Here is a 25,156-nt window from a genome sequence, read left to right on the forward strand (position 1 = left end):
CATGACGTACAAACTCTACTAGTTTTTATTCAAATTTTGAAGATTTTATACCTTTTTGCCATCGCACTCTAAAGTACGGTTTAAAGTTTTGTTGCATCCGAAAATATACAGTAATTTTTGGTAGAAACATAAGACCCTTCATTTGACCCTAAGATTGGGAAAAACGGTTTTGAGTCCAGTTTAGAATTTTTTTACGTTTTTTCTTCCGCTTGTTTTAGTGACGGTGCACAATGTTCAACACACTTTACCCTATAACTGCGGAACCGGAAATCGAATTCGGATGAAATTCAGGAATTCCGTATGGAACCTTTCATTTGAATCTAAGTTTGTCAAAATCTGTTAAGCCGTCTCTGAGAAAACCTAGTGAGATTATTCGACTCATACACACATACACACACACAGTTTTAAAATTTAAATCTCGATTTATAACAAGAAAAATTGGCAGCCTCAGCAGTGTTTTATTCGTGTTTCAAATATAGAAAAAATAGAACGGAATCGTATGCCAGTTTTAAATTTGACAGAAGAGCTGTTGGAATAAATAAAACTAGAACGGCTTGCTGGGGATACGTTTGTTCCAGTTTCAGTTCTATTATAGATCTTTTATATAAAACTTCTAGCTGCTGAATTTGCTCTTAAGTGAAAAGCTGCAGTCGAGTCAATTTTCCATCATAGCAGCCATGACATTATAATAAAACAGAACTGGAAACGGGTACAACAATCTGAATGTTTTGCCTTATGTCGTTTTCGCTTGAGAAAACTGAAACTGACCCAGGGTAGTTTCATCAAACAAACACTTTTCACGAAACTGTGTTGATTTCGCACCTAGCAACGGGGGTTTGAGCAAACCTGATATAACAACCAGGTTCGAAACTGACTCGATTTTCAGTTCAACAACGTTAAAACTAGGTTCGAAACTAACTTCAAACAAACGGTTTGACAGCAGTTAGGGTGGAAACTGGGTTAGGTTTGGCATCAAGCGAAAACGACATTCAAGATGGCTTTTAGGTCAATTGTTGCTTTAAAATATGTATTTCATGTTAATGACTAACGTCTCGAAGAAATAAACGAAGAAAATTGAATATTAAAAACCAACAAACGAACAACAAAACCATTTTAATTTTATACATAGAAGAACCTTATAAATGTTTCTGCGAGCGAAGTCGTGGAAAGTGCAAGGCATTGGAGAAAACCAAGCTTCTTGAAATGCAATCTTCAATTCTTTTTTCTGTAGACTATACTATCTCACAAAAATTGGTAACACTACAAATCATTCCTGAGTAAAATTATAAGCACATGTTACTTATGATAGATTCTTCTTAAACATTGCACTACTAGGGCTAATAAAAATCAGTTTTCCTTACGATTGTCCATGGTCTCTCAACGGTAACATTGTTCATAGCTAGAGGAAGTAACTGGCTTTATTTTATTCTAGGGAGGTTGTCAATGTACATTTTTCTTTTTCTCCTTAGATCACGAATTGAACAGCAGTACAAATTATCGTTGATTAAAGCAGAATCCAAGTGTGAACAGTTCAGTATTAAATTTATGTTACCATCGTTAAAACATGTTATAGGTAGTATTATACTATGTGAAGTTACTACGAGTCTGACTAAAGAAGCAGGTCGATCTTCAATAACGGATCAAAATTCATTGAAACTGCAAGGTAAACCGCACGCTAGGATTCTACTGACACTACGAATCCTTCCAGGTCGGGGCTCGAACATACGACAGCTGGTTTGTAAGACCAGTGCCCTATGCATTGAACCGCCAACTCGGGGCGCAGTATTATTGAAAGCGTCTCAATTATTAGCGTTTAAAATAAAGTGTATTGGTTTATTAAAAGCACTCGGCTATCAGGCGATTCTCAATTAAGAGCTCTTAAAAATTTGAACTCGACGATTTATTTAAACTGTTTTTAATTGTCTTACTGAATGAATAATTGACATAAAAATACAGTCTTATATTCTATGACCCACCTAAAATTTGATATTCCTGCAATTTTCGACAAGCGTCATCATGAAAATTATAAAGTTTGTATCTCCAAGTTAACTTATCAGACACTCATTGTACAGCATAAATAGACACCGAATAATGAAACTAGAAATCACTGCCCTAAGGTACCACTCATTGTAAATACCTCTTCCACTACCTCAGTAATGCCAACCGCCTGCAACAGCTTGTAGACAACGAACAGAACCGTTGCATAGCAAAACACCAGAAGCACCTGATGTGCCATCCACTTTTTCCGATACTTACTGCGGGCTTGCTCTAAATTATCCCACTTCTCCTTCATGACGTACATCCGCAGTCCCTTCAAATTGTTTGCCAGAAACTCGACCCAATCGATCTGCTTCACGTCGCATGGGAAATACCGGTGATCATCCGCCGTCATGTGTGCCATCACCTTGTGGTAGTGTTCGTTTCGGAAGTCCCATTCGTTGTTGGTGAAGAAACTCAACACCTCGGAAAACTTGTGAACCTTGCGGTACAACTTCATAACTCGCGGTTTCTGACTGTTAAATTTGAGCGCAAGATCGAAGAAGATTGCCGGAATTACGTGGTAGAAGATCTTCAAAACCTCCGAGACGTAATAGTACTTGGTCGTATTATAAGTCGGTATCCAAAGTGTGTTTAGGAAGGGAATTTTAGCTTTCCATTTCATCTGCACGTTCCTCACCGTTGCCCAGTTAACAAGATTGTCGGCAACCGTGCAATTGATAATGTTGATTTCGTCCCGATGATTAGCCGCGTACCAACCGACTGCCAAAGTTGAGTTTACAACTATATCCGCTGGGACAATTTCTGCGCGGTTGTCGTTATTGATATGAAAGATTCGAAGGGCCCCAGTTGCAGCTCCAACTACCACTCCATTGTAGCCGTAGATGTTGTCTGTCCAACCAGGAATTGGATCACTATTCGTGGTGGTCACTTCAATCGAAGAGCAAATCATTATTACTGAAATCAAAATCAAACCTCGAGTACGAACCAATCGATGGACGAATAACTGCTGTAGGGATCTTTTCGTAGTACTGTCTTACGATATCTTCCGCCAGTGACTTCGTGAAAGCATACGTATTGGGCCACGGCTCAATGATCTTCTTACTTACCACCTGAAAACTTTCTTCGTCGTTTTCCTGCTCTACCAATTTGATAATCTGGTACGGATCGAACGCGGGTTTGTAGAACCTTTCCTCAATCGTGTCCCGGATGCAGTTTGAGAAAGCAGTTGACACATAAATGAACACATCTAGTGCTTTCGTATTCGCTGCAATTTTCATTATCTCGCTGGTTCCACGTACGTTAGTTTCAACGGATTCCTTGAGTGATTCGTCGAAACGGACATCGGCAGCAGCATGCAGAAACACATTTGCGTTGTTCACGATGTAGGACATGTCGTCATTACTGATCGCCAGCTGATGCTTGCTGACATCTCCATCGATGATCTTGATCCTGCGATGGTAAAACTCTGGGTCGTCTTGGTAGGTCGTAAAAATTGGTTCCGACGAAAGAATGGAGGCCAGCCGCTCAGTGGAAGTTTTTCCGTTTTTGTTCCGTGAGAGTAGCAGTATTTCTGACACTCCACATCTGAAGCACAAGAAGTGAAATTAATAACAACCCCGTTTCGTAACAATATTCCTACCGAATCAGTTTTTCGATGTACAGCTTCCCGAGAAACCCTGTTCCGCCTGTTAGAAGCACGATTTTTCCCTGATAGAAATCCTTAAGTGGAGAGTGGTACGATTCAAATTCCACCGAGTTCATTTTGCCGGTACAACAAACGCAACGTTGATGGATGAGCTGCTGTTACACAACTGAGAGGCTCCGTACAATGTCAACTGTAGATCGACTATCGTCATATTTGCATTTCGAATGCATTTTTAATCGCTTGACCGCCAGGTTGAGTATTTTGGTACATAGTTTATTTATTTTTTGCTGAGCAGCTACCGCATCGATATTATAAATGTCTCGTTTCTTTTCGAATTGCCGAATAAATTATGAAGGTTTCTTTTTTCGTCCGAATGGAAAATAACTTTATAGATGAAATATGAAGAATGGACAATAATTTAAATGATGATATATGTAAATTGCTTATATGAATTCTCTGCTTATTTTACCAGAAGCATAACACACGTAATACAGAGCAAATTTTAATATCAGTGTGTACATCAATAATTGAAAAGCACAACATAGAAAACATTCCGTAATGTATAGTCCATTCAACGTATTGCTTCTTTAAAATTAGTTGCCTGACGATAGGCCGACAGCACGGCACTGAATACCTGCTTGCATCTCAATCATCGTGACTCGAGGCAATCAATTTCGTCAAATATATTACCATTCGAATAACGCCTCCAGATAGGCAAATATCGACGATATAAATATTAAAAATACCGTTTGTTGAACAGTGATAATCATGATATTATCGAAACTGATTGACAGAATTGAAAATAGTGTGTTCCCATTTTTTGCGTTTCTCTTGAAGTAAATCTATACAATCACTGTGGAAATCAACTTTTGAACCAACGCTCGGACGGTCCGGTTTTTGAAGTACCGCAAATAGAGATCAAAAGCCCCAAGGCACAGTTCACTTCTATTTCTCAGAGATGGCTAATCGGATTTTCCCAAACTCATTCAAATGGCAGGTCTGAAATTTTTGAATGCAGTCGATTTCTCATATAAAGGGTAATGAGAAAACCACCAAGACAATCCTGAATAGGTGAATCAAAACAAGTTCTTATTTAAAGTTCGTACAGCAAATTCAGCAGCTAGAAGTTATATATGGAAGATCTGTAATAGAACAGAAACTGGACCAAACGTATCCCCAGTAAGTTTTATTTATTCGACCAGTACTTCTGTCAAATTAACAACTGGTCTACGTTGCTGTTCTTTTTTTTTGTATATTTGAACCACAGATATAACGCTGCTGGGGCTGCCAGTCTATTTTGTTATAGATTCTAGATTTAAGTTTTAAAACTGACATAAATTATGCATCTAGAACTAAAACACTCCTGAACATGTCCTTAGATGAAAGATACAAAATTAGTAGGGGAAAGTAGGGATTTTCGAACCATTACTCTTATTGGTCATTATCTGTCATCGATCGATACGAAGCTTCTGCCAATGTATTATCTCAGTTTCCTTTAATATTTTCATTAGAATTCGATCTGACCAGAAGGATTTGGTGGTCTTTGCAACAATCAAATGATTATTTAGACTTCAAAAGTGTCTGAATGTCGAACCACTATGTAATGGTATCTTTTTGGCAACATTGTTTTTGACACGCGTGAATCGTGTCTTGTGGGCGCTGATAAAGTTAAAGGAAGTCCAACTTTTTTATCGAAAAATTATGTCCAACGACGAAACTCATTTCTGGTTGAATGGATACGACCAGACCCTGTCAGCTCGGAGCGAAATCAATTTTCAGTTCAACAACGCCATCGCACGGCATCACATTCAACATATCATGTCAATTGTATGGGTGCGCAGCCCTGCTATTTTGGCGCGCACGAATTTGACATTTTCTCCCTTACTTCTATGTATGAGATTCGATGCGGACTCGCCTGAGGGCGACATGCTCGCCAAAAAGTATGTTGCCAGTGATTTGTTCGGGAAATGTGAGAGCTGGATATCTTGTTAATAAGATGTCTTTGATACGACACAAAGCAAAATTGTCGCATCTGGAGTGAAGACCAGCCAAAAGCATTGGAAGATCTACCAATGCATCCCATAAAAGTAACTGTTTGATGTGAGTGGCATTATTCGTGAAATACCGGCCGATATGTTGGAGAGAGTGTGCCGCATGCAGAGATGGCATTTCACCAGAGTTATACACGCTAGAGTCAGATTTTTGCCACACCAAAGATGAAAAAACGAAGCACCGCACAAAGAGGAAAGCGCACTTCTTCTCAGTGCCGAATAGACAGCATTTGAGTGTGTGCTTGTGGTTAAAGCAGCTGGCGCGAGTGAAACACATTCTCTTCGCATGAATCGCTCACACGCGCTCTCGTCTAAATACACCCAAGTGACCACTGGCGCGTGATTGTGAGCGAACACTTCTGTGAACTTCAATTAATGGCGTTTTCGTTTTTAATTTGCACTACACTGGTGCAGTGCTACACCATGGCATGAATAAACGAACAAAAATGATGAAAACATAAACAGTAACCATTGACTACCATAAACGATTCCATTGCACAGAGCTACACCAAACATTTGATGAGTGCTACACCAGTGGTATCGGTGCAGAAAAAGTGTAGCACTGGTGTAGTGCAATTGGCAAAAACGAACGGTTTCAGTGCAACCTTACCTACACCGGTGTAGTGCAATTTAAAAACGAAAACGACATAATAGAGAGTAGATCTGGCTTTGCTATGAAAAATTTGCAAGGAAAACCGAAAATTTTACGATAAATTGTTTTATTTTGCGTGTCCACGCTTCATCTACGAAAACCATACAGCAGAGTGCTCACCGGCGTGTACACCTCTGTGAAAGTATCTGCATCCTCCTCAGAGAATTTGTTAGCTAATGCTCTAGCACTTTGGTGCGATTCAGTGGAAGAGGTAAAAGGAAATAAACAAACGCACTCATGATGCGTGCACACTTTACACAACAGTGGTGTATAAATGTGAAAGAGAAGAGCTCTCGTTGAAGTTGTCAGTGCGAGGGGAGAAATTTTGCTTGCTCTTCGTCACACAGAGGAGATAGACATCTCTGGCCGCATGGCCCATCTAAAGCGAAGCCGCGGCCAATTGCACATTTGCATAGAATCATCTATCAAAAATTAAGTTGTATTGATCGTTCTATCGATTCCAATAAAGATTTAATCAATTGTCTCAATTTTTTGGGTTTTCTTATAATCCTATATAATCCTTAAAAAATCACCCTTTAATTTATCACCAATGAGCTGTTTTACGTTGTAAAACATGACCGATCTAAAGTTGCTCCTCTGTAAAAACAAAACTCGGTTTGTTATTTACATTTGTTATTAAAATCTTTTATTTTTTCATTGCGAAATCGAAAATAAACGGGTTACATCAATCTCAATTCGCAAAGTGATTCGAAATTCCTCTCGATTTTTCAAAATGACAAAATAGAGTTATGATCTTTACAATTTCAAAGCAAGTTAGCATTTTCAAATACTGCAACGTTTAAAATGTGATATTCTACTTAAACCATTAGTTCTCTATTTTTGAAAAATTACGATTTTCGGGAGATTTATCAGTCTGCATTAAAAGGGGGTTCGAATTTCCCTACTCTTCATAAGGGTTTGCGTGTTCATTTTGTAAAATCAATTTTTAGTGATACTACAAGCTTTTAAATCTAAGATGGCGTCGAAAGAAGATCAATTGCGATTGATAGTAAAAAAACGTGTTTAATCCACCTAACAGTGAGAGGATACCTTTTTTATTAATCCGTATGTGTTTTTTTTTTGCATGAATATTCTTCGGTGTTTTAGTTCTCATTACATTATTCCAATGACCGTTGCTTTAAGCGGCAGTTTGAGATTTTAATCTTTCATTGCTCTGTAATGTCGGAGCTGCAAATCGAATCGAATTTGAATCTAAATGTGTGACAATCGATTGAACATTCCATGAGATGTTGAAGTTAGTTCTACTTTAAAGTTTTTTGTCATTATTTTCGGTACTTCCAGAGCCAGTGTTCTGGAACCAGCATAATACAAAACGGTTTGTTTGGTCATAAATATATATGACGCATAAATTGCAATAGTTTTGAGTTCAACTTTGAATTTTTTGGTATTGTCATCTGTTCGAGCCAGTTGTCATATGTTCGAGCCCCGACCTAGAAGGATTCATTGTGTCAGTAGGATCGTAGTACTAGCCATCCAATGATTCTGTACGCTAAGAATTGGCTGCGAAGTCTGGTGAAACATAAAGACCAAAGGAATGTAATGCCAAGACTTTGATCTTCTTTATCGGTTTGAATTTTAAAAACTTCTCACCTTGTAATTCCAGAATCGGTAGTATGAATCGGATGAAACTCACCAATTTGGTGTGGGACCATAATTCTTTTAATCTTAATTTTTGTTTATAAATTTCGATTAGGCCTTTTTTGAAACGAATCGATGTCGGAACCGGAATTCGAAAATCTGTAAAACCGAAGATAGTTAAATTCACCTAAGGAACTGTATAGTTTACAATTGATTTAAATTTTTTGAAAATTAATGCTGACATCTTTGAGAAATCGTATTGCGTATTAAAATTTTGAGTAACTTCCGGATCGAAAACCGGAACCAAAAGTCGGAACGAAATAAATATTCAGGAACCTTGTTTGGGAGTATACGACTTCCATGATAATCTTGACGAAAACGGTTGAGCCATCTCCGAGAAAATTAAGTGAAATTATTTGTCACACACGCATTTGCTGATCTCGATGAACTGATTCGAATGGTATATGGGTGCTATGTTATTCCAGCATTTATTGGTGTAACTAGTTTAAATCAATATAATTATGGAATTGCTTTCAACTCGAAAATGCTGCCAGCATCTGGTTTACATATGTCATATTCTAACGATTATGCTGCCAAAAACGAACCGTGCTAAAATCGGGCGGAGGCTAAATGTCATGGAAAAGGATGCTGTACACAGTCTTTTTGGTACTTAGAAACAATTGTATGTAACAGTATAAAAATCGTGTTTCACGTTGCGCCCAAGCTTTGCTTTATCATACAGCGCTCAAAATTTCTACTACTGGAATAAGGCGAAAAGTCGCTTACACAAAAATATCGATATCTCCGTTAAAAATGAACGGATTTAAACAATCTATGATTTTTTGGACAGCTATTACCGTGCGGAATCTGAGTCTGAAAACATATTCTGTTTTCAAGGTCAAGTGTGACAGATACTGTCAAAAAACTGAAAATTTTGACATAAAACTCCAAAAAGTAAATATCCGATCTCGAAACCATTCAATATCGTTCAGAGTGACGGAAGACGTTTAATTTTCGACTAGTTCGATCAAAATCGGTCCAGCCATCTCTGAGATCTCGACCTCTTAGTTGACAACACACATGCAGACAACATTCATACAGACACACACACATAGCATGATTTTGTAATAATACTAACAAGTAGGTAATGAAATTGAACAAAGCACGCTGCGAACGGACCAAAACCGGTGCTGTTTTCTTCTTCCGTACCGCACGTACCACCGCGTACCAGTTTTGCATTGTCATTTTGAATGATGATTTGAATGTTTTGACACTCGTCGCCCTATAATTTCGGAACCGGAAGTCGGATCTCGACAAAATTACGCAGTATCTTTCAAGACAATGAGAGCTTTAATTTGAATCATGATTCGTGAAAATCAGTTTAACTGAGTTTTTCTTCACTATTATCGGTGCTTCCGGAAGCGGAACCCGGGGTCTAGTAGTACCAAAGTAGTTTTATATATTCACTTATGCCGTTTTTCATTGAAAAACACTGATGGCGTGGATTGCTCTGATTTTGCACTTTCGAGCAGAAATGCAATATTTTGACGGTGTTTCATTGCCATTTCTGCTCGAAAGTGCAAAACCAGAGCAATCCACGCCACCAGTGTTTTTCAATGAAAAACGACATTAGTTAGTTTGTTGAGAAATTTCCGAGAAAATTGAGTGCGCATTTTTTCATAAATTTCCACATAATGTAATTCAGGATCCGGAAGTCGGATACAAATGAAATTCAGAAAAATTGTATGAGGTTATAAGACCTTTCATTTGAATCTAAGTTTGTGAAAATCGGCTCAGCCATCTCTGAGACTATTTTTTCGTGTGTGCCTATTTTTTCCCTTTTTTGTGCATATCACCCTGTAATTCCGGAACCGAAATTCGGATCGGGATATTCGTATATAACACTCGGCCCTCCGGGCCTTGGTTGTAAATTTGGTTGTCACAGTGATTGCATAGAATTTCTATATAAAAAAGGCAAAAAGTTGTGACACTCTAAAAAAACACCTTCTATAACTATGTAAAAATTTCGAAGCCATTGGATGAAGACAGCTAAATCGGTTGAAGAGAAGTCTTCAATGAATATAATAGCAGCAGTAAACTCGTAGTTTATTCATGCAGCATAATTAAGTAACAGTAATTTTTTTAAGCTGAATAAAAACGCACAACTAAATGATTGAAAATGCATTTTGAATTTACTGTTAGAAATTTGTTTTATTCCAAGTTTAATCAGTCCAGATTTTGTCGCGAACAAGCCTTATATCTTTTATTTGAATCAACGTTTAAAGATATCGGTCTAGCAAACTCTCAGTAAAGTGAGTGGATATTTTTGGCATACACGCCGATATTTTACGATCACGACGAACTGTGTCGATTAGAATACTGTGGGTTGAACGAAGAAGCATTCTGAAGAAATAGAACTAGCTGTAAACCAGTGAACGAAATTGATAATAAGAAGCAGGAAAAGAGTAACTGCGGCAAGTGTCACCTTCAATGAACCTCAGTTCTTGAGTGACAACTCTCTTATGTAACAGGCTCTATAAACAAAGCTAGAACGTAGATACAAACAGTAGCTAGAACGTAAAGTTTTTTCATACTGTTTATAGATTCTGCGTCATTGGCATACACATTAAATTCGTTATTTTATGTGTCGATTTCTTGTCATTCAATCGGTAAACAAAATATAGCTTTAGGAAAAATTTCAAATAATATTGCATCATCAGATGAAAAACAATTCATAGTAAATTACTCAACGATTTCAAGGTGCGGGAGTGACCGATAATGGCGCGTCAATTTTGTTTCTATCCCGCCCGCATCGGTTTGACCTGTTATAAATTGCCGGAGTGTGTCAATCGTTTAGTCCATCACGGCCAAACCACATTATTAGCTTGAAGGTACATTTGTACTCGAAGCTTACCGAATAATGATATAACTTTCTAGCGTCATTAGAACCGGTGTGCAATCGCATGAACTACGATGAAGTGAGAAGTGCGTTGCCGCAGTCACTCAGTTTCATGCAACTATCGCACACTGCCAAAGGAGCCGGTAGGCAGGTGGCTTTCGGTGCGAAGTTAGCCGGAAAACTAGTCTAACTGGCTTTGATATCAGCTTCAAGGAAGCAACATCAGCTGACCACAGCTCTGTCGGCTGAACCGCAGTCTGCTCTCGTAATAACTTGCACAAATTGTAAACAATAATTTGCGGTATGTACGCGGCTGACCGTCGACTGAGAGGGCACGGATGTGACGGTAAAGAAGGAAAACCCATTTTGTGTAAAGGAACGATGTGATGTAATGCGAATCAAAAAATAAGAAAAATGTTTCGGTTTAGAAAATAATTTAAAATTTATTTGATCATGTTTAACACCCGTAAACAGGGTGTCTCCGTGCAGCAAGATCAACTAGGCCCCTAAAGCTAGATACACCTTCGTAACTTACATGCTAAACAATAAAATCTTTTGCGGCAAAAAACAAACAGATACCATTTCCCTCCATCCGCTTAAATTTCATCGAAGGAAATCACAGGAAGATGTTTGAGCATGCGTTCACCGTCAAAACGATTCGTTTACACACAACCTATACGATAAATTTCGACTGAACAGGACCGGTGGTTCAAAGCAGTAGCCACTTGAATACGTAGAAGAATAGCACCAGCCACAGGAAGTAGTACATCGCCAGGATGAAGTAGTGTACCAGGCCCATCTGTCGGTGTCGCTTCTTGGCATCTTCCAAATTGTCCATCGGTTCGTTGGCGATGTGTCGTCGCAATCCGTGGATGTACGTCCAGAAGTAGTCGGGCCAACTGATCCGGCTGATGTCGCACTGGAACATGTCCCTATCGTCCGGTGATAATCTTTTGTGAAAGAACGAAACGAAACAGAATCATTAGTTCGGGCATTAGTTCCACACCCCGATTGCGAAATTTACTTCTCGATTAAGCCCTTCATGTTTTCCTTTTCGAAGTGCCACCGTCCATTGGCAAAGTACGAGATGACCGTTGCAAATTTGTGTACTTTCCGGTAGAGGTCCATGATTCTAGAGAGAGTTGGAAATGCTCGATCAGTAAATGAAAAATTTTAATATGACTGCTCAAGTTCAACTGATTTTGTAGAATAATCACACAACAATATTTACAGAGTGGTAAATATCCCGATCATCTGGCTGTAACAAGTTTGTTTTCGTAGCAAGTGTTTATATAAGTCTGGTCTCGTTGATGATTAAAATATTAACATTTTCTATCAACTTTTGGAAAAAAATTAAGAAAACTCATTTGCCTTTTTTTGCACTCGAACGACGGTTTTGAGATAACCAGACACATATCAGTTCCAATGTTCATCTGAACGAGTATAAAAGGTAAACCATGATCAAAAATCGATCATTTCTACCTGTACTTTAAACTGGACGTCGTGATGAGGACCTTCCAACAACAGTAGCAGCAATACAAAACCTTCTGCGTTGTGTAAATCTTAATTTGTACTGGAGACTGGAACTGAATTCTAAAATGAGTTTTGGAACTGAGTTTAGAACCTGGATTCTGATTTTTGAACTTTAACTAATTTATGGTTCAGAATTTAGTTCCAGAATAAAGGTTCAAAACACTTTATTCTGGAACTAAATTTTTTTAACACAGGAATTCAGAATTTTGATTCAAATTTCAAGATAGGATTCATCAGTGCGTCACCAGTTTATGTTGAGCGGCTAACGCCACCTAACGGTTCAAATTTAAGCACTAAATTATGAATTTTAGATCTGGATTCTGGAGCAAAATTTTAGATCAGTTTCAACATTCCATTTCCAAATGAGAACTTAGAACCTGCGTGCTGGATTTAAATTTAGAAATTTGGTGTGAAACCAGATTTTGGAACTGAGTTCAGTCCCTCAATTCAGGTTCGGAATTCATGAGCTAAAGCTAAGACTCCTGAGTCTTAGTAAATCCAGAATTTTGATTTAGAATTTCAACTTCAGTATTCTGGAACAAAGTTCAAGATATGAGTATTTGATTTGGATTCTAGAATAAAATTTTAGATCCAAACTCCAAACCTGAATTTTTGTGCGGACTTCTGAATCAAAATTTGATTCCTGAATTCAGTTTCAGAATTTACTTCCTAAATTCAATTTCTAAATTTATTTCCAAAATTGACTTTCAAAATTCCATTTCCAATTGAAAACTCAGAATCTGCGTGTTGGTATTAAATTTATAAATTTGATTCTGGAACTGAGTTCAATCCTTTCACAACCTGTTTTCAAGAAAAACGCGTTAAAAATTTATTGTCTATAAAATCGAAGAAAACAATTTAATTTCGTAGAGAGCGCGTAGAGTTTAACACTTTCGTATTATAATTTTCTTTTTTCTTTGCATTTTATTATAAAACAACATTTCAAAAATGTTTTGTCGAATTTTCAAGTCAATCTATGCAGAGCTCGTGGGCCTGTGCGCCGAGCTCTTGTCTCTTCGCAGTATGATATTAGAAAAGAAAAAGGACCATAACTTCCAGAGTTTCATCCTTGAATCGTTTTACTATTAGAATATGCAAGGAAAAAAATAAATGATTTTTAATAGACCCTACCAGCCCCTTAATAAATGATGTACTCAATAGTTATAAAAATCGAAAAAACTCTACAAAACAATTCCTTTCAAAATCGTTAAAATATTTCCAAGAAGCTACGCAAAATTTTTCCACACTACGTAAGCAAATCTACAAAAAAATAAATACATTGTTGTAGGTTTTTACTCTCATTTTTTCGGCGCTATTTGTGTGGTAGAACACGCTTGTCGTCAATAAGTCATACTTTAGTCTAGATATACCGTTTCAATTCCGGAAACGAGGTAGTGGAATTCGTAACATTCACACAATCAATTAAAAAATACGAACCATTATCTCTATTCGGAAGAATTAAAAAGCACTTGTCAGTTTTATTCGTATTCAAGTCCTCCAGTTATGTCTGCGACATTACCCACCCGCCTTTTTTCCTAAATCTGTGTTCGCCTGAATGAATTTGTGCAAATCTGTGTTAAACTCTCATATCAACATTGATGAACGGAATATCAGTGAAAAGTCAAAGTGTAAAATAATAATCCGGATATTTCATAAATTGAATTGAGTTGTTTGAAATCTCCAGTATTTGAACATTCGTGTTTTTGTATGCGAGCATTTTTTGAAATTATACGCAGATAAAGAGAAGTACAATCAAGATCGGATTGTTCCGAAAACTGTGCTCACATTTTCTGTAAGATGAACCTTTTGGTTCAGATAGAGAGACCAATTTTACTCAAGATTGATTCCTAAAAAGGAGTACGTATTTTTGCATGCTCTTCCTCCAAATCGTTGAAACTCAGAATTCTTAGAATATTTATTGTGTCGAAAAAGAAGCTCAAAGAAATCGATAGAGCACTATAAAAATATACACCAAAAAAAGTCGAAAGAATTTAAGAAGTAACCGGAAAAATTAGATGAAAATAAAACGTCTCTTCAAATCAAAAAAAATCGTAACACTTATACCGTTTTCGTTTGAGAACCTACACGCGGGCGACTTTGACTCCGAGTAAAACGAACACGTAGTACGCGCCCTGAACAACAACTCATGAAAGAAAGAAAAAAATAAAGAAACTCGCAAAATAAACAAACTGCGTGGTGCGACCCGAGAAAATTTTCAGAGCGAAATTACGCGATTGGAGTCCGATCTAGAGCGACCCCAGGTTGCTAAAACAAACATCTAATAAGTTGTTTGGGCGACTCTGGGTCACCTCTCGGGCTGCTCTGATCAATGAACGAAAACAGTATTAGAAAAAATCGTGTAAATTTATGTCTCCATAGATGCACATAAAAGGAGCGTCGCAATTCTCTTGAATTTACATCACAAAGCATGTAAAACTTAATCATTTCAAAAGCTTCAACGCTAGTTTAGCTAAAGTTAAAAAATACGGCATGCTTGAATTTACGTCAAATGTAAATGTAATTTTTTCTAATGTCGTTTTCGTTTTTAAATTGCACTACACCGGTGTAGGTAAGGTGGCACTGAAATCGTTCGTTTTTGCCAATTGCACTACACCAGTGCTACACTTTTTCTGCACCGACACCACTGGTGTAGCACTCATCAAAAGTTTGGTGTAGCTCTGTGCAATGGAATCGTTTATTGTAGTCAATGGTTACTGTTTATGTTTTCGTCATTTTTGTTCGTTTATTCATGCCTCCGTGTAGCACTGCACCGGTGTAGTGCAAATTAAAAACGAAAACGCCATAAGAGTGCCGTTATTGAAACCAACACACGAACGTTGATGCGATTTTTGTCTTTTGAAAAATTAAGTAGTCACAGTAGAAGCGATTTTTAGTTAAGTATTGTAATGACTGAGTGGAAACATATATTGAAGAACACCTCGGCGAAAGACCAAACAATTAAAACCGAGTATAAATAAACTCTTTCATTCATTCATATATTGGAGAAGCCAAATGAATTAAACTCAGAGAAAAGATGATTTTTTGGAGCTTAGTTATGGCGACTTTACATCAAACCAACTAAAAATGATTAAATCGTTAAAAACAATTGCTATCAACCAGTCTTTAACCAGCTCAATTTAGGTTTATCAACCCATGTTTGCGGTAGAACTGTGTCTACCACAGCTCAGGGTGGCGGGAATAATGAAAATTAATAAATCGAGAATTTTAGTTACTTTTAAAGAATTCGAGTACTTGATGAAAAATAACCAGTCCTTTGCGTTTCCCGTCGAACAATCTTGAAAATGACTACTGCTAAGAAGGTCACAATAAGTGAATTTCAGAAGGAAGGTCACAATAGGTATTTTTTTATTTTTCATCCGAAACTTAAAACTAGAAAAATGCCAAAGAGTTACTTCAGTAGTAACTTTTTTACTTTTTTAATTCACACTGATCAAATTAACAAAAAATGTAGATTTTAAATTTAGGTTAAAAAAATTATTTAAAAAAGTGAGATACGATTTTTTGTTTAAATTGATTTTTTCGTTTAGTCCTTCATTTCTTGAAGAAAAGGTTCGATTTTTAGTTTTTAGTGTCTATTTTTTTTAGAGTCTGATAACCTGCCCAACATTTCCGGAATTTCTTATGTCTAACCGTACAGAATGTGTATGTGCAATTCCGAAAATCTGTGTAATTCTGAAAATAATTGAACACAGAAGCACATTATAAATTGCTCTTTCGGAAATGATGAAATCTCTTTTTTACCGAAAGGGACACTTCACTGAACGCTGCATCGCCGAGTACGCCGATTATCAAATTATGACTCTTCATAAAAATAGTTATTGTTTAATATGTCCCAACCCACCATCAAAATCTGCGGTTTACCTGAAAATAGTGTTCTAAGGATCACAAACTAATCTAAAAATTAAGTAAATTAAATGATACATCGCATTCGATTTCAATTTCCCAATTTATTTTGATTTTACTATAAACAACATAAGAAATTGTACTACGTCCATGCGCTAAGGTATCTAGGACCATCTGAGTATGTTTTGAGACTATGGAAATACATACTTGAGAGATGTTCCAATGTCCAAGAACTGCTTGTAGTATTGCCCTTAGGGAGCACACTATGTCACACCAAGAGCTACAGCAGCTTACGTTTATTTATTTTTTATCCTCACTTGTCTATTTTGATATGTACGTTCCAGGAATATGCTCAGTCGTCCAAGTGAAAACAGGTCTTTAGCTGCACGAGCAATCAGCGGTTTATAAAAAAATTTTCAATGCTACTCATACTCATAAATCTACATACTGCTTAATTGTGCATTTTTATCTTTTCTCGAAACATTCACAGTCGTCCAAAAATTTCAGTTAAAACAGCTCATAAAATCTACCCGAGCAATCTGCAGTTAATGAATAATCTTTCATAATCTCAGCACACATTTGCTTGGCTGGTAAATAGTACACTTGCTAGCCGAATGCAAATTACAGTCATAACCAGTAAAATTCATTTTAATCCAACACCAAATCATTGATAATGGAATTATTCGTCATTTGAAATTATGAATTCAATTTTTCGTGTTTGTACGTCCGTCGATAATTTCCAAATCAGTATTCGTAAACAGAAATTAACAAAGCATCATATCGAACGAAATTCAATCGGAAATTGTTCGGAACAAATTGCTTCGCCGAGCACCGAGTACAGAACACCATCGCACGAACCGAGGAAACAGCTTTCGAACGTACGTATGTTTACGCTCGGAGAACATTTTCGAGGACATATACAAAAGCTTTCGGTTCGCAATAAACCACAATTGTTGGTAGAAATGTAAATTGAACTACTATACCGACCGTGCGAAATATTTAAATAAGTCGCTCTATCAAAAATAAGAACTACTCACCGTGGTGTTCGTCCAATTGCTCGCAGGTACAGATCGATCAGGAAAGCCGGCAGCAAGTGATACAGGAATTTATAGTATTCGAACAGATACTTGTTCGTCGTCGTGTTGTGACACACCACCCAGAGGGATCGCTTCGGAGGACAGTGCTTGCCGACTTGAATGGAGTAATCGTAGATTTTTTCTGCAACAGAACAAGAAAATTGTTTCACTCTTCCAGAGATCATTGTTTCGATTAGGCGCGACGATTCTTACGGTAGCTAATCGGGTTTTCGTTTCCGGAGACACAGTTGTATATCTTGGTGCGGGGTCGAACCATACCCTTCATATCAGTGCTGGCACCTTTCGCCTCGATTGGCCGATCGTGTTTCCTAAGATATCGATAGATAAAACTTTATTTTAACAAAGACCAAACATCTACCCTTGTACTACTGTTTTGCAAGGGAAGGGATGTGTCAGTTACCGTTCCACGTAGGTGAGCCAACCGGCGGCCAGCACTCCGTTGACGACGATGTCGGCCGGGATAATGTCCGCTTTGTTCTTGTCGTCCAGGTACATTACGCGGATGATGCCCAGGGCGACACCTGCGATAACTCCGTTCAGGCCGTAAATGTTGTCGGTCCAACCTTCGATTGGTTCCTCGCAGGTGGCAATGACTGGCAATGAGAAGAAAATGGTGAATAATTCAGAGCACTACATCACGAAAGTTATCGTTTTGGTGTAAACATGTACAAAATTAACCAACGAAAAACTAGAATTAGAATATAGCACTAGAGGAAAAAATGAGAACAGTAATTAGGAATTAATACCAATTTTACTATAATATTTCAACAGTATGATAATCAGGCAGTTCCTATCTCCATCAACCACAGGTAAAAATAAGTGTAACGATAAAAAGACTTATTAATGGTTCACCTGCCTAATGGAAAGACAACGACTCATAAGACTAGGGAGCTAGAGATTAAGATGGACAAAACGTTTTAACATTGGTTATCGATTGTTATTCAAAATTGAATTTTTGTGTATTAATCTCTGAGCAAACAGAGCAGAATTCAAAATAAATTGACAATATGTTTTCTGAAATGTAATATTGCAATAACGAAATAGCTAGTTAGGCCCACACAGGAAAAAATTATGAATATTACAGATGACATATTTCTACAAATGATACGATTCATAAAGACTTAACTTGTCAAAGAATGCAATATTCTATTCGTGCAGAATTTTACAATGTAATTTGCGTTCGACTACCAAGTGGCAATTATTCATTAAGCAGATATGTACTTCTGTGGCTCAGTCGATTAACTGACGTGCTTTGTGATCTGATGGTTCTTAGTTCAAGTCGCGATGTTGCTATCGAGCTTTTGTTTTAAATTTCATTCGATTCTAAGTCATGTAATGTTCTTGAATATAAATTTGTGTAAATTACAACGCTCCTTTTATATGCAACTTATAAGGTGTAAAATCAAGAAATTTTCGAACTGTGCAAGTTGACAAAAAACATCATAATAATGCCGTAAATTCGACTTATGAACATAGATAGAATAATCATTAGAGACTCTATCAGTCCTGCATGGTACTGTATAAACGGTTTGAAAACAGTTAGTGTGGAAACTAAATTAGGTTTAGTATCAAGCTAAAGCGACATTCACAGTCCCGGCTTCTTTTTGTTTTTCGATTAGCAGAAACGATGGTTGAAACAACTAATTTAACTGTTTGAAAAAAAAATGCTGTCAATTAGTGAGGACACATACCTTTCAATTTCAACAAATATTTTAGTTGGAATAACTGGTGTTGTTATTGAAACAAAATTCTGTTAGTTGAAAAATAAATCGGTTTTATTTGTTTTAGACATTGCGATCGGAAATGACTGATGTAGAAAAACGTTTTTAATCAGCAAAAGTGCCCGGAGGGGCGAGTGCGAAATTATTAAATTTACCTAAAATGAGTATTGAAAGATGATGCCTTCAAACGGTTGAACTAAAGTTATGCACTGATAATTTTAGTCAATTTATATGAGCTTGGGTGCATCAACCGCTGGGAATTGGAATTTTGCGGCGGCAATTCAAACGCGCCATTCAATCGCAGCGCGTTCTGTGTGTTTGAAACCCTTCGCTCCTGTTACTTTTATAAATTAAATTCATGTCAAAAAGCGTTTTATTGCTAATGCATGAACATCATCATCGGTATCAAACAGCTGGAAGTAAATCTGTCTGGTGGAAGTAAATCAATGATCGAATTTGAAGCATAAAATTTTTGCGCATACCTGAAAGATTACGAGATGATCATTCATTTACATTTTCTAATTTGTCACCAAATCTTTTTCATCTTAAACAAGGTTAACTTTATCACAACACCGCTGTTAGATAAACACTTGTTATCATAAATTTCTCAAATCGAATGAACACAATTTCACTAAACGCTTTAACCATTGATGTTGTTTTCATTGACATTTTAAAGCGACGCGAACTTTACAACTAAAAAAGTTGTTGATTCTGCATTGCGATTATTGTTTTGCTTTCAAGTGTCTCCGGCATTTGACAGCATTCAAGACAACATATTTTTCAACAACTTGAATATATGCAAATCAAAAACCATATTGGTTGAATCAAAAAGAAATTAGTTAAATCAACTATCGCAAAAATCAAAAACTGCGATATCGCAATTTTATGATCGAAGGGTTCTCCGTGTATATTCGTTTTTATATTTTTTGTTTTTATTCTTTTTTAGCGTCGATTCTATTGAATACTGTGGTATTCAATGTTTCAGCCCTTCTCATATAAAAAATCTATGTAATCACTGTAAAACCGATTTTTGAACCGAGACCTGGATGGCCGAGTGTCATATACCATTCGACTCAGTTCGTTGAGTACGCAAAATGTATATGTATGCATGTATGTGTATATAATAAAAATGTGCACTCGATTTTTTCAAATATGGTTGGACCGATTTTCTTGAGTTCACCCGGATCGAACTTCCGGCTCGGGAGTTACGGGTTAAAATGTGCAAAAAATGAAGAAAAAGTGCACTCGATTTTCTTAGAGACCGCTCAATTGATTTTCTTCAACGTAGATTCAAATTAAAGGCTTATAGTCCCATAAATTTCTATTGAATTTCAGCTGGCTCCAACTCAACCCAACCCCATGTAACATCTAAAAATAGAATGTGTTTGACCCTTGTTTGGTTCTCACTTCCGGCTCCGGAACAGCAGGGTGAAATGTGTTTAAAATTTTAAACTGTCATTTATAGCGAAAATGCAATAAAAAACGAAAAATTCCAAAAAAAAACTGTTGAAAATTGAAAAGGTTATGCTAATGTACGTCCAAAAAAACTTTTTTTTGATTTTATTCGGTATTCAATTTTGTGAACCCCCCCTAATAGTATTAATGAAAACATGAGTTATATGAAAATTGCATCATAACACCACTAGGTGGATTAAAACGGGGTTTTCCTTTAACTACAAGTTCGACTTATTTTACGTTTTGTCTTCGACGTTGCCCGGGTTGGCGGTTCAATGCATAGGGCACTGGTCTTACAAACCAGTTGTCGTATGTTCGAGCCCCGACCTGGAAGGATGCGTAGTGTCAGTAGAATCGTAGCACCAGCCATGCAATGGTTCTGTACAATCTGAATCGGCTGCGAAGTCTGTTGAATGAAACAGAAGGACAAATTCCACTACAGAAATGTAATACCAAAGCTTTGCTTCGACTAAACAATGCTATAGCAGTTTATGTTGAAACATTACAAGTGCCACCTCGCTGTTCAACATAAACCGCTAAGCTGATGTATTGCTTTTGCTGTTTACAAAACTCATGTCATTCAGTAAAAACCATTCAAGCGAAGAGGTTGTGTTTCGATTGTACTGGCTCGTGAGTTAACGGCTGCTACCGAGACAATTCTAAGCTTCAGGTAGTTAAACTGCCCATAGCAAACGCAATATTCGGGGCGTTTCCCGACTGGAAAGCTAGCAACGAAGGCCATCCCGTTCATACGCACAGAGGTGTAGAGACACAGAGGTGCGAGAGCATAGAAGTGACGAGTCACAGAGGTGCCATCGCATAAAGGTGCGAAGACGAAGGGGTGCAAAGGCACAGAGGTGATAAAGCAACCCAGTGCTGATCTACCAGGTACCAGAATTTGTACGCTGCGTAGGATCAAAAGAGACGGCATATATCGCGAGGTGCTACACTGCAAGCATCGCATTTGATCGCCACCAAGAGCAAAAGCACTGTACCTGGGGTCAGGTACAGCAAGTGCAGTGGTGTTCACAACGACGGCAGAGCAACTGAGATAGCAGTAAACGACAGAAGACTGCCAATTGGAAACAGCAAAAGACTGCCAATTGGAAATCGTTGGAAGAGCTTCACGTCGTTCTTCACGATAAAGGAACAGAGACATCAGCTACAAGGTAGATTTAATTTAATTTATTTTTATTTCTTATATCTGAAATTTTACTAAACATAAGTTTTTATTTTGGTATTATTAATTTACAAAAAAAATTTAATGTAATGGATGATCTCATGGAAGATCATCCGAATCCGATTCCGGATACTAGTAAAAGTTTAAATACTCCGAGGGCTAAACATTATCCACAGGGTACCACTGGGCCATGGATAGTCTATCTTCGAAAAAAAGAAAAGATTTTAAACTTGATGCAAATTACAAAGGATTTGACATCACATTTCTCTGAAGTTAAAGAAATCTGTAAGGTTAATAGAGATAAAATTCGAGTTGTAGTTAACGACTTGAAACAGGCAAACGATATTGTAACCTGTAAATTATTTGCTATTGAATATCGAGTTTACATTCCATCGAAGGAGGTAGAAATTGACGGTGTTGTGACTGAAGCAAGTCTGACAGCAGATGATTTACTTAAAAATGGAGTTGGCCGTTTTAAAAACTCCATGCTTGAGGGAGTTAAGATACTCGAGTGCAAACAATTGTACTCAGCATCTATTGTCGATGGAAAAAAGTCCCTCAGATTCGTTTCGCGTAACATTTGCCGGATCTGCATTGCCTAGCCATGTCTATATCGATAAAATTCGTCTTCCTGTTCGGCTTTTCGTACCGCATGTTATGAATTGCACGAACTGTAAAAAATTCGGACATACAGCTACTTACTGTAGTAATAAGTCCAAATGTATCAAATGTCAAGGGCCTCATAAGGATAATCTTTGCGATAAAGATGTTGAAAAATGTGTTTATTGTGGGGAAAGCCCTCATGATGATCTTTCAGTGTGCGCTGCATTTAAGCTGCGTAAAGACAAAATGAAGCTTTCTTTAAAAGCACGGTCTAAGCGCACATATGCAGAAATGCTCAAAACGGTCATACATGTCTCCCCTTTGGAAACCGAAAACGGTTTTTCAAATCTTGCGGAGCCAGAGGAATCTGACTCTGACGGAAATAGTGAAGATACCTCGTTTGTCACTCCTCAAGGGTCTGTTAAGAGGAGATTAACAAACCACAAAATACCAAAAAAGACACCTAAAATTATACCTTCAAAAAAAGATCCCCGTGTTAAAGCTAAAAAGCCAAATTTAAAACCAAAAACTGTGCCTCCTGGTTTGTCAAATTCACAAACCAATCCAGGAACTAGCTCAAGAAAAGACAATAATCCAGTGGGCTCCATTTCACATTCACCAACAGGATTACTGAAATTTTCGGAAATTGTAGAATGGATTTTCGCTGCATTCAATATTTCTGAACCTCTAAAGACCATCATAACAGCATTCCTTCCAATAGCTAGAACTTTTTTGAAACAGTTATCAGCTCAATGGCCAGCTCTTACAGGTTTTGTATCATTTGATGGATAATTTATCATCCGCCTCAAATGATTCAATCACTGTCCTGCAGTGGAATTGTCGAAGCATCATGCCAAAACTTGATTCATTTAAAGTTTTGTTGCATAGTCAAAAATGTGATGTATTTGCTTTGTGCGAAACATGGCTTACATCAAACATAGCCTTAAATTTTAATGACTTTAACATTATACGTCTCGACAGAGACTCCCCGTATGGTGGAGTGCTTTTAGGAATTAAGAAATGTTATTCCTTTTATAGATTAAACATTCCTTCGACTTCTAGTATAGAAGTTGTTGCTTGTCAAATAAACATTAAAGGAAAGGACATTTGCATTGCTTCGGTATATATTCCTCCAAGAGCTCAAGTTGGACAACGACAGCTTAATGAAATTGTCGAAGCCCTTCCTGCTCCACGTTTGATTTTAGGAGATTTCAATTCGCACGGAATGATGTGGGGTTCCGTTTACAATGATAGCAGATCATCTCTAATATATAATATTTGCGACAATTTTAGCATGACGGTACTAAATATGGGTAGCATGACACGGATCCCAAGACCTCCTGCACGTCCAAGTGCATTAGATTTATCTCTTTGTTCGACTTCAATTCGACTAGATTGCACCTGGAAAGTATTTCCTGATTTACATGGTAGCGATCATTTACCAATCATCATCTCAATTAGCAGTAACAAAGGCATTGCTAATTCAGTTAATATTCCATATGATTTGACAAAAAATATTGACTGGATTAAATACCAAAGTAATATTTCAAGTGTCTTAACTTCAATGGAAGAGCTTCCCCCACTTGAAGAATATGACTTCCTCGTTTGTTCGATTCTGGAGGCCGCAGAACAAGCCCAAACCAAACGATTTCTTGGTCCATCGTCTAACAGAAGACCTCCAAATCCTTGGTGGGACAAAGAGTGCTCAGATGCTAAACACGCGAAACAAAATGCTTTCAAGACGTTTTTAAAACGAGGAGGAGGAACTCCTCAGAATTTTGAAAAATTCTTGGTTTTAGAAACCAAGTACAAGAACATACTTCGGGTTAAGAAATGCAGCTATTGGAGACATTTTGTGGAAGGTTTGTCAAGAGAAACCTCAATGAGCACTCTTTGGAATACGGCCAGACGAATGAGGAATCGTAACGTAGGAAATGAGAGTGAGGAGTACTCGAATCGATGGATATTTGATTTTGCGAGGAAAGTTTGTCCAGATTCCGTTCCTACGCATAGCATTGTTAGGGAGTCTTCTTCAAATGATGATTCCATTGATAGCCCCTTTTCAATGATGGAATTTTCCATAGCACTCATGTCTTGTAACAATAACGCTCCTGGATTGGACAGAATTAAATTCAACTTGGTGAAGAATCTGCCCGACCTCGCAAAAAGACGTTTGTTGGAATTGTTCAACAAGTTTCTTGAGCAAAATATTGTTCCACCTGACTGGAGACAAGTGAAAGTTATCGCCATTCAAAAGCCGGGGAAACCAGCTTCCAATCACAACTCATATAGACCCATTGCGATGTTGTCCTGCATCAGAAAATTGTTCGAAAAAATTATTCTACGACGTCTCGACACTTGGGTCGAGACGAACGGTTTGTTGTCAGATACTCAGTTTGGCTTCCGTAGAAATAAAGGGACGAATGATTGCCTTGCATTACTTTCGTCTGACATCCAAATTGCCTTCGCTCAAAAGCAACAAATGGCATCTGTATTTTTAGACATTAAAGGAGCATTTGATTCAGTTTCCATTGATGTTCTTTCAGACAAGCTCCACCAACATGGACTCCCAGCGGTTATAAATAATTATTTGCACAACCTTTTGTCAGAGAAACGCATGCATTTTTCACATGGCGATTTGGCAACAATCAGAATTAGCTACATGGGTCTCCCGCAAGGCTCATGCCTCAGTCCGCTCCTCTATAATTTTTACGTGAATGACATTGACAGCTGTCTAGTAACCCCATGTACACTAAGACAATTGGCAGATGATGGCGTGGTTTCAGTTACTGGATCCAAAGCTATTGATCTGCAAAAACCATTGCAAGATACCTTAGATAAATTGTCCGTTTGGGC

The 25,156-nt window shown here is 37.5% G+C and overlaps 2 protein-coding genes across 2 annotated transcripts in view; both read right to left on the reverse strand.

The window, feature by feature from the left end:
- Positions 1 to 1,899: 1,899 nt before the first annotated feature.
- On the reverse strand, positions 1,900 to 3,830 carry LOC131438086 (fatty acyl-CoA reductase wat-like). The gene is made up of 3 exons (XM_058607884.1): positions 3,641 to 3,830; positions 2,987 to 3,585; positions 1,900 to 2,928 (listed from the first exon to the last, which is right to left on the reverse strand). The coding sequence occupies exons 1-3, from the start codon at positions 3,760 to 3,762 to the stop codon at positions 2,105 to 2,107; spliced, it is 1,545 nt and encodes a 514-aa protein (XP_058463867.1). The 5' UTR covers positions 3,763 to 3,830; the 3' UTR covers positions 1,900 to 2,104.
- Positions 3,831 to 11,264: 7,434 nt separating this feature from the next.
- LOC131435173 (fatty acyl-CoA reductase wat-like) overlaps positions 11,265 to 25,156 on the reverse strand; it is a 54,261-nt gene continuing 40,369 nt past the window's right edge. The window contains exons 4-8 of the mRNA XM_058602791.1: positions 17,742 to 17,934; positions 17,534 to 17,649; positions 17,282 to 17,462; positions 11,872 to 11,979; positions 11,265 to 11,797 (exon numbers count right to left, since the gene is read on the reverse strand). Coding sequence (XP_058458774.1) covers positions 11,557 to 11,797; positions 11,872 to 11,979; positions 17,282 to 17,462; positions 17,534 to 17,649; positions 17,742 to 17,934 — 839 coding nt within the window. The 3' untranslated portion in view covers positions 11,265 to 11,556. The remainder of the gene's footprint in view (positions 11,798 to 11,871; positions 11,980 to 17,281; positions 17,463 to 17,533; positions 17,650 to 17,741; positions 17,935 to 25,156) is intronic.

The sequence above is a fragment of the Malaya genurostris genome, chromosome 3 (genome assembly GCF_030247185.1).
Source record: "Malaya genurostris strain Urasoe2022 chromosome 3, Malgen_1.1, whole genome shotgun sequence".
Classification (NCBI taxonomy): domain Eukaryota; kingdom Metazoa; phylum Arthropoda; class Insecta; order Diptera; family Culicidae; genus Malaya; species Malaya genurostris.

Excerpts from the sequence above, each read along its gene's own strand:
- LOC131438086 (XM_058607884.1), bottom strand. The coding sequence starts at position 3,762 with ATGAACTCGGTGGAATTTGAATCGTACCACTCTCCACTTAAGGATTTC. Across the intron at positions 3,586-3,640 it reads TACATCGAAAAACTGATTCG|ATGTGGAGTGTCAGAAATAC; the intron begins GTAGGAATATTG and ends CTTGTGCTTCAG. Across the intron at positions 2,929-2,986 it reads AGTTATTCGTCCATCGATTG|TGACCACCACGAATAGTGAT; the intron begins GTTCGTACTCGA and ends CTTCGATTGAAG.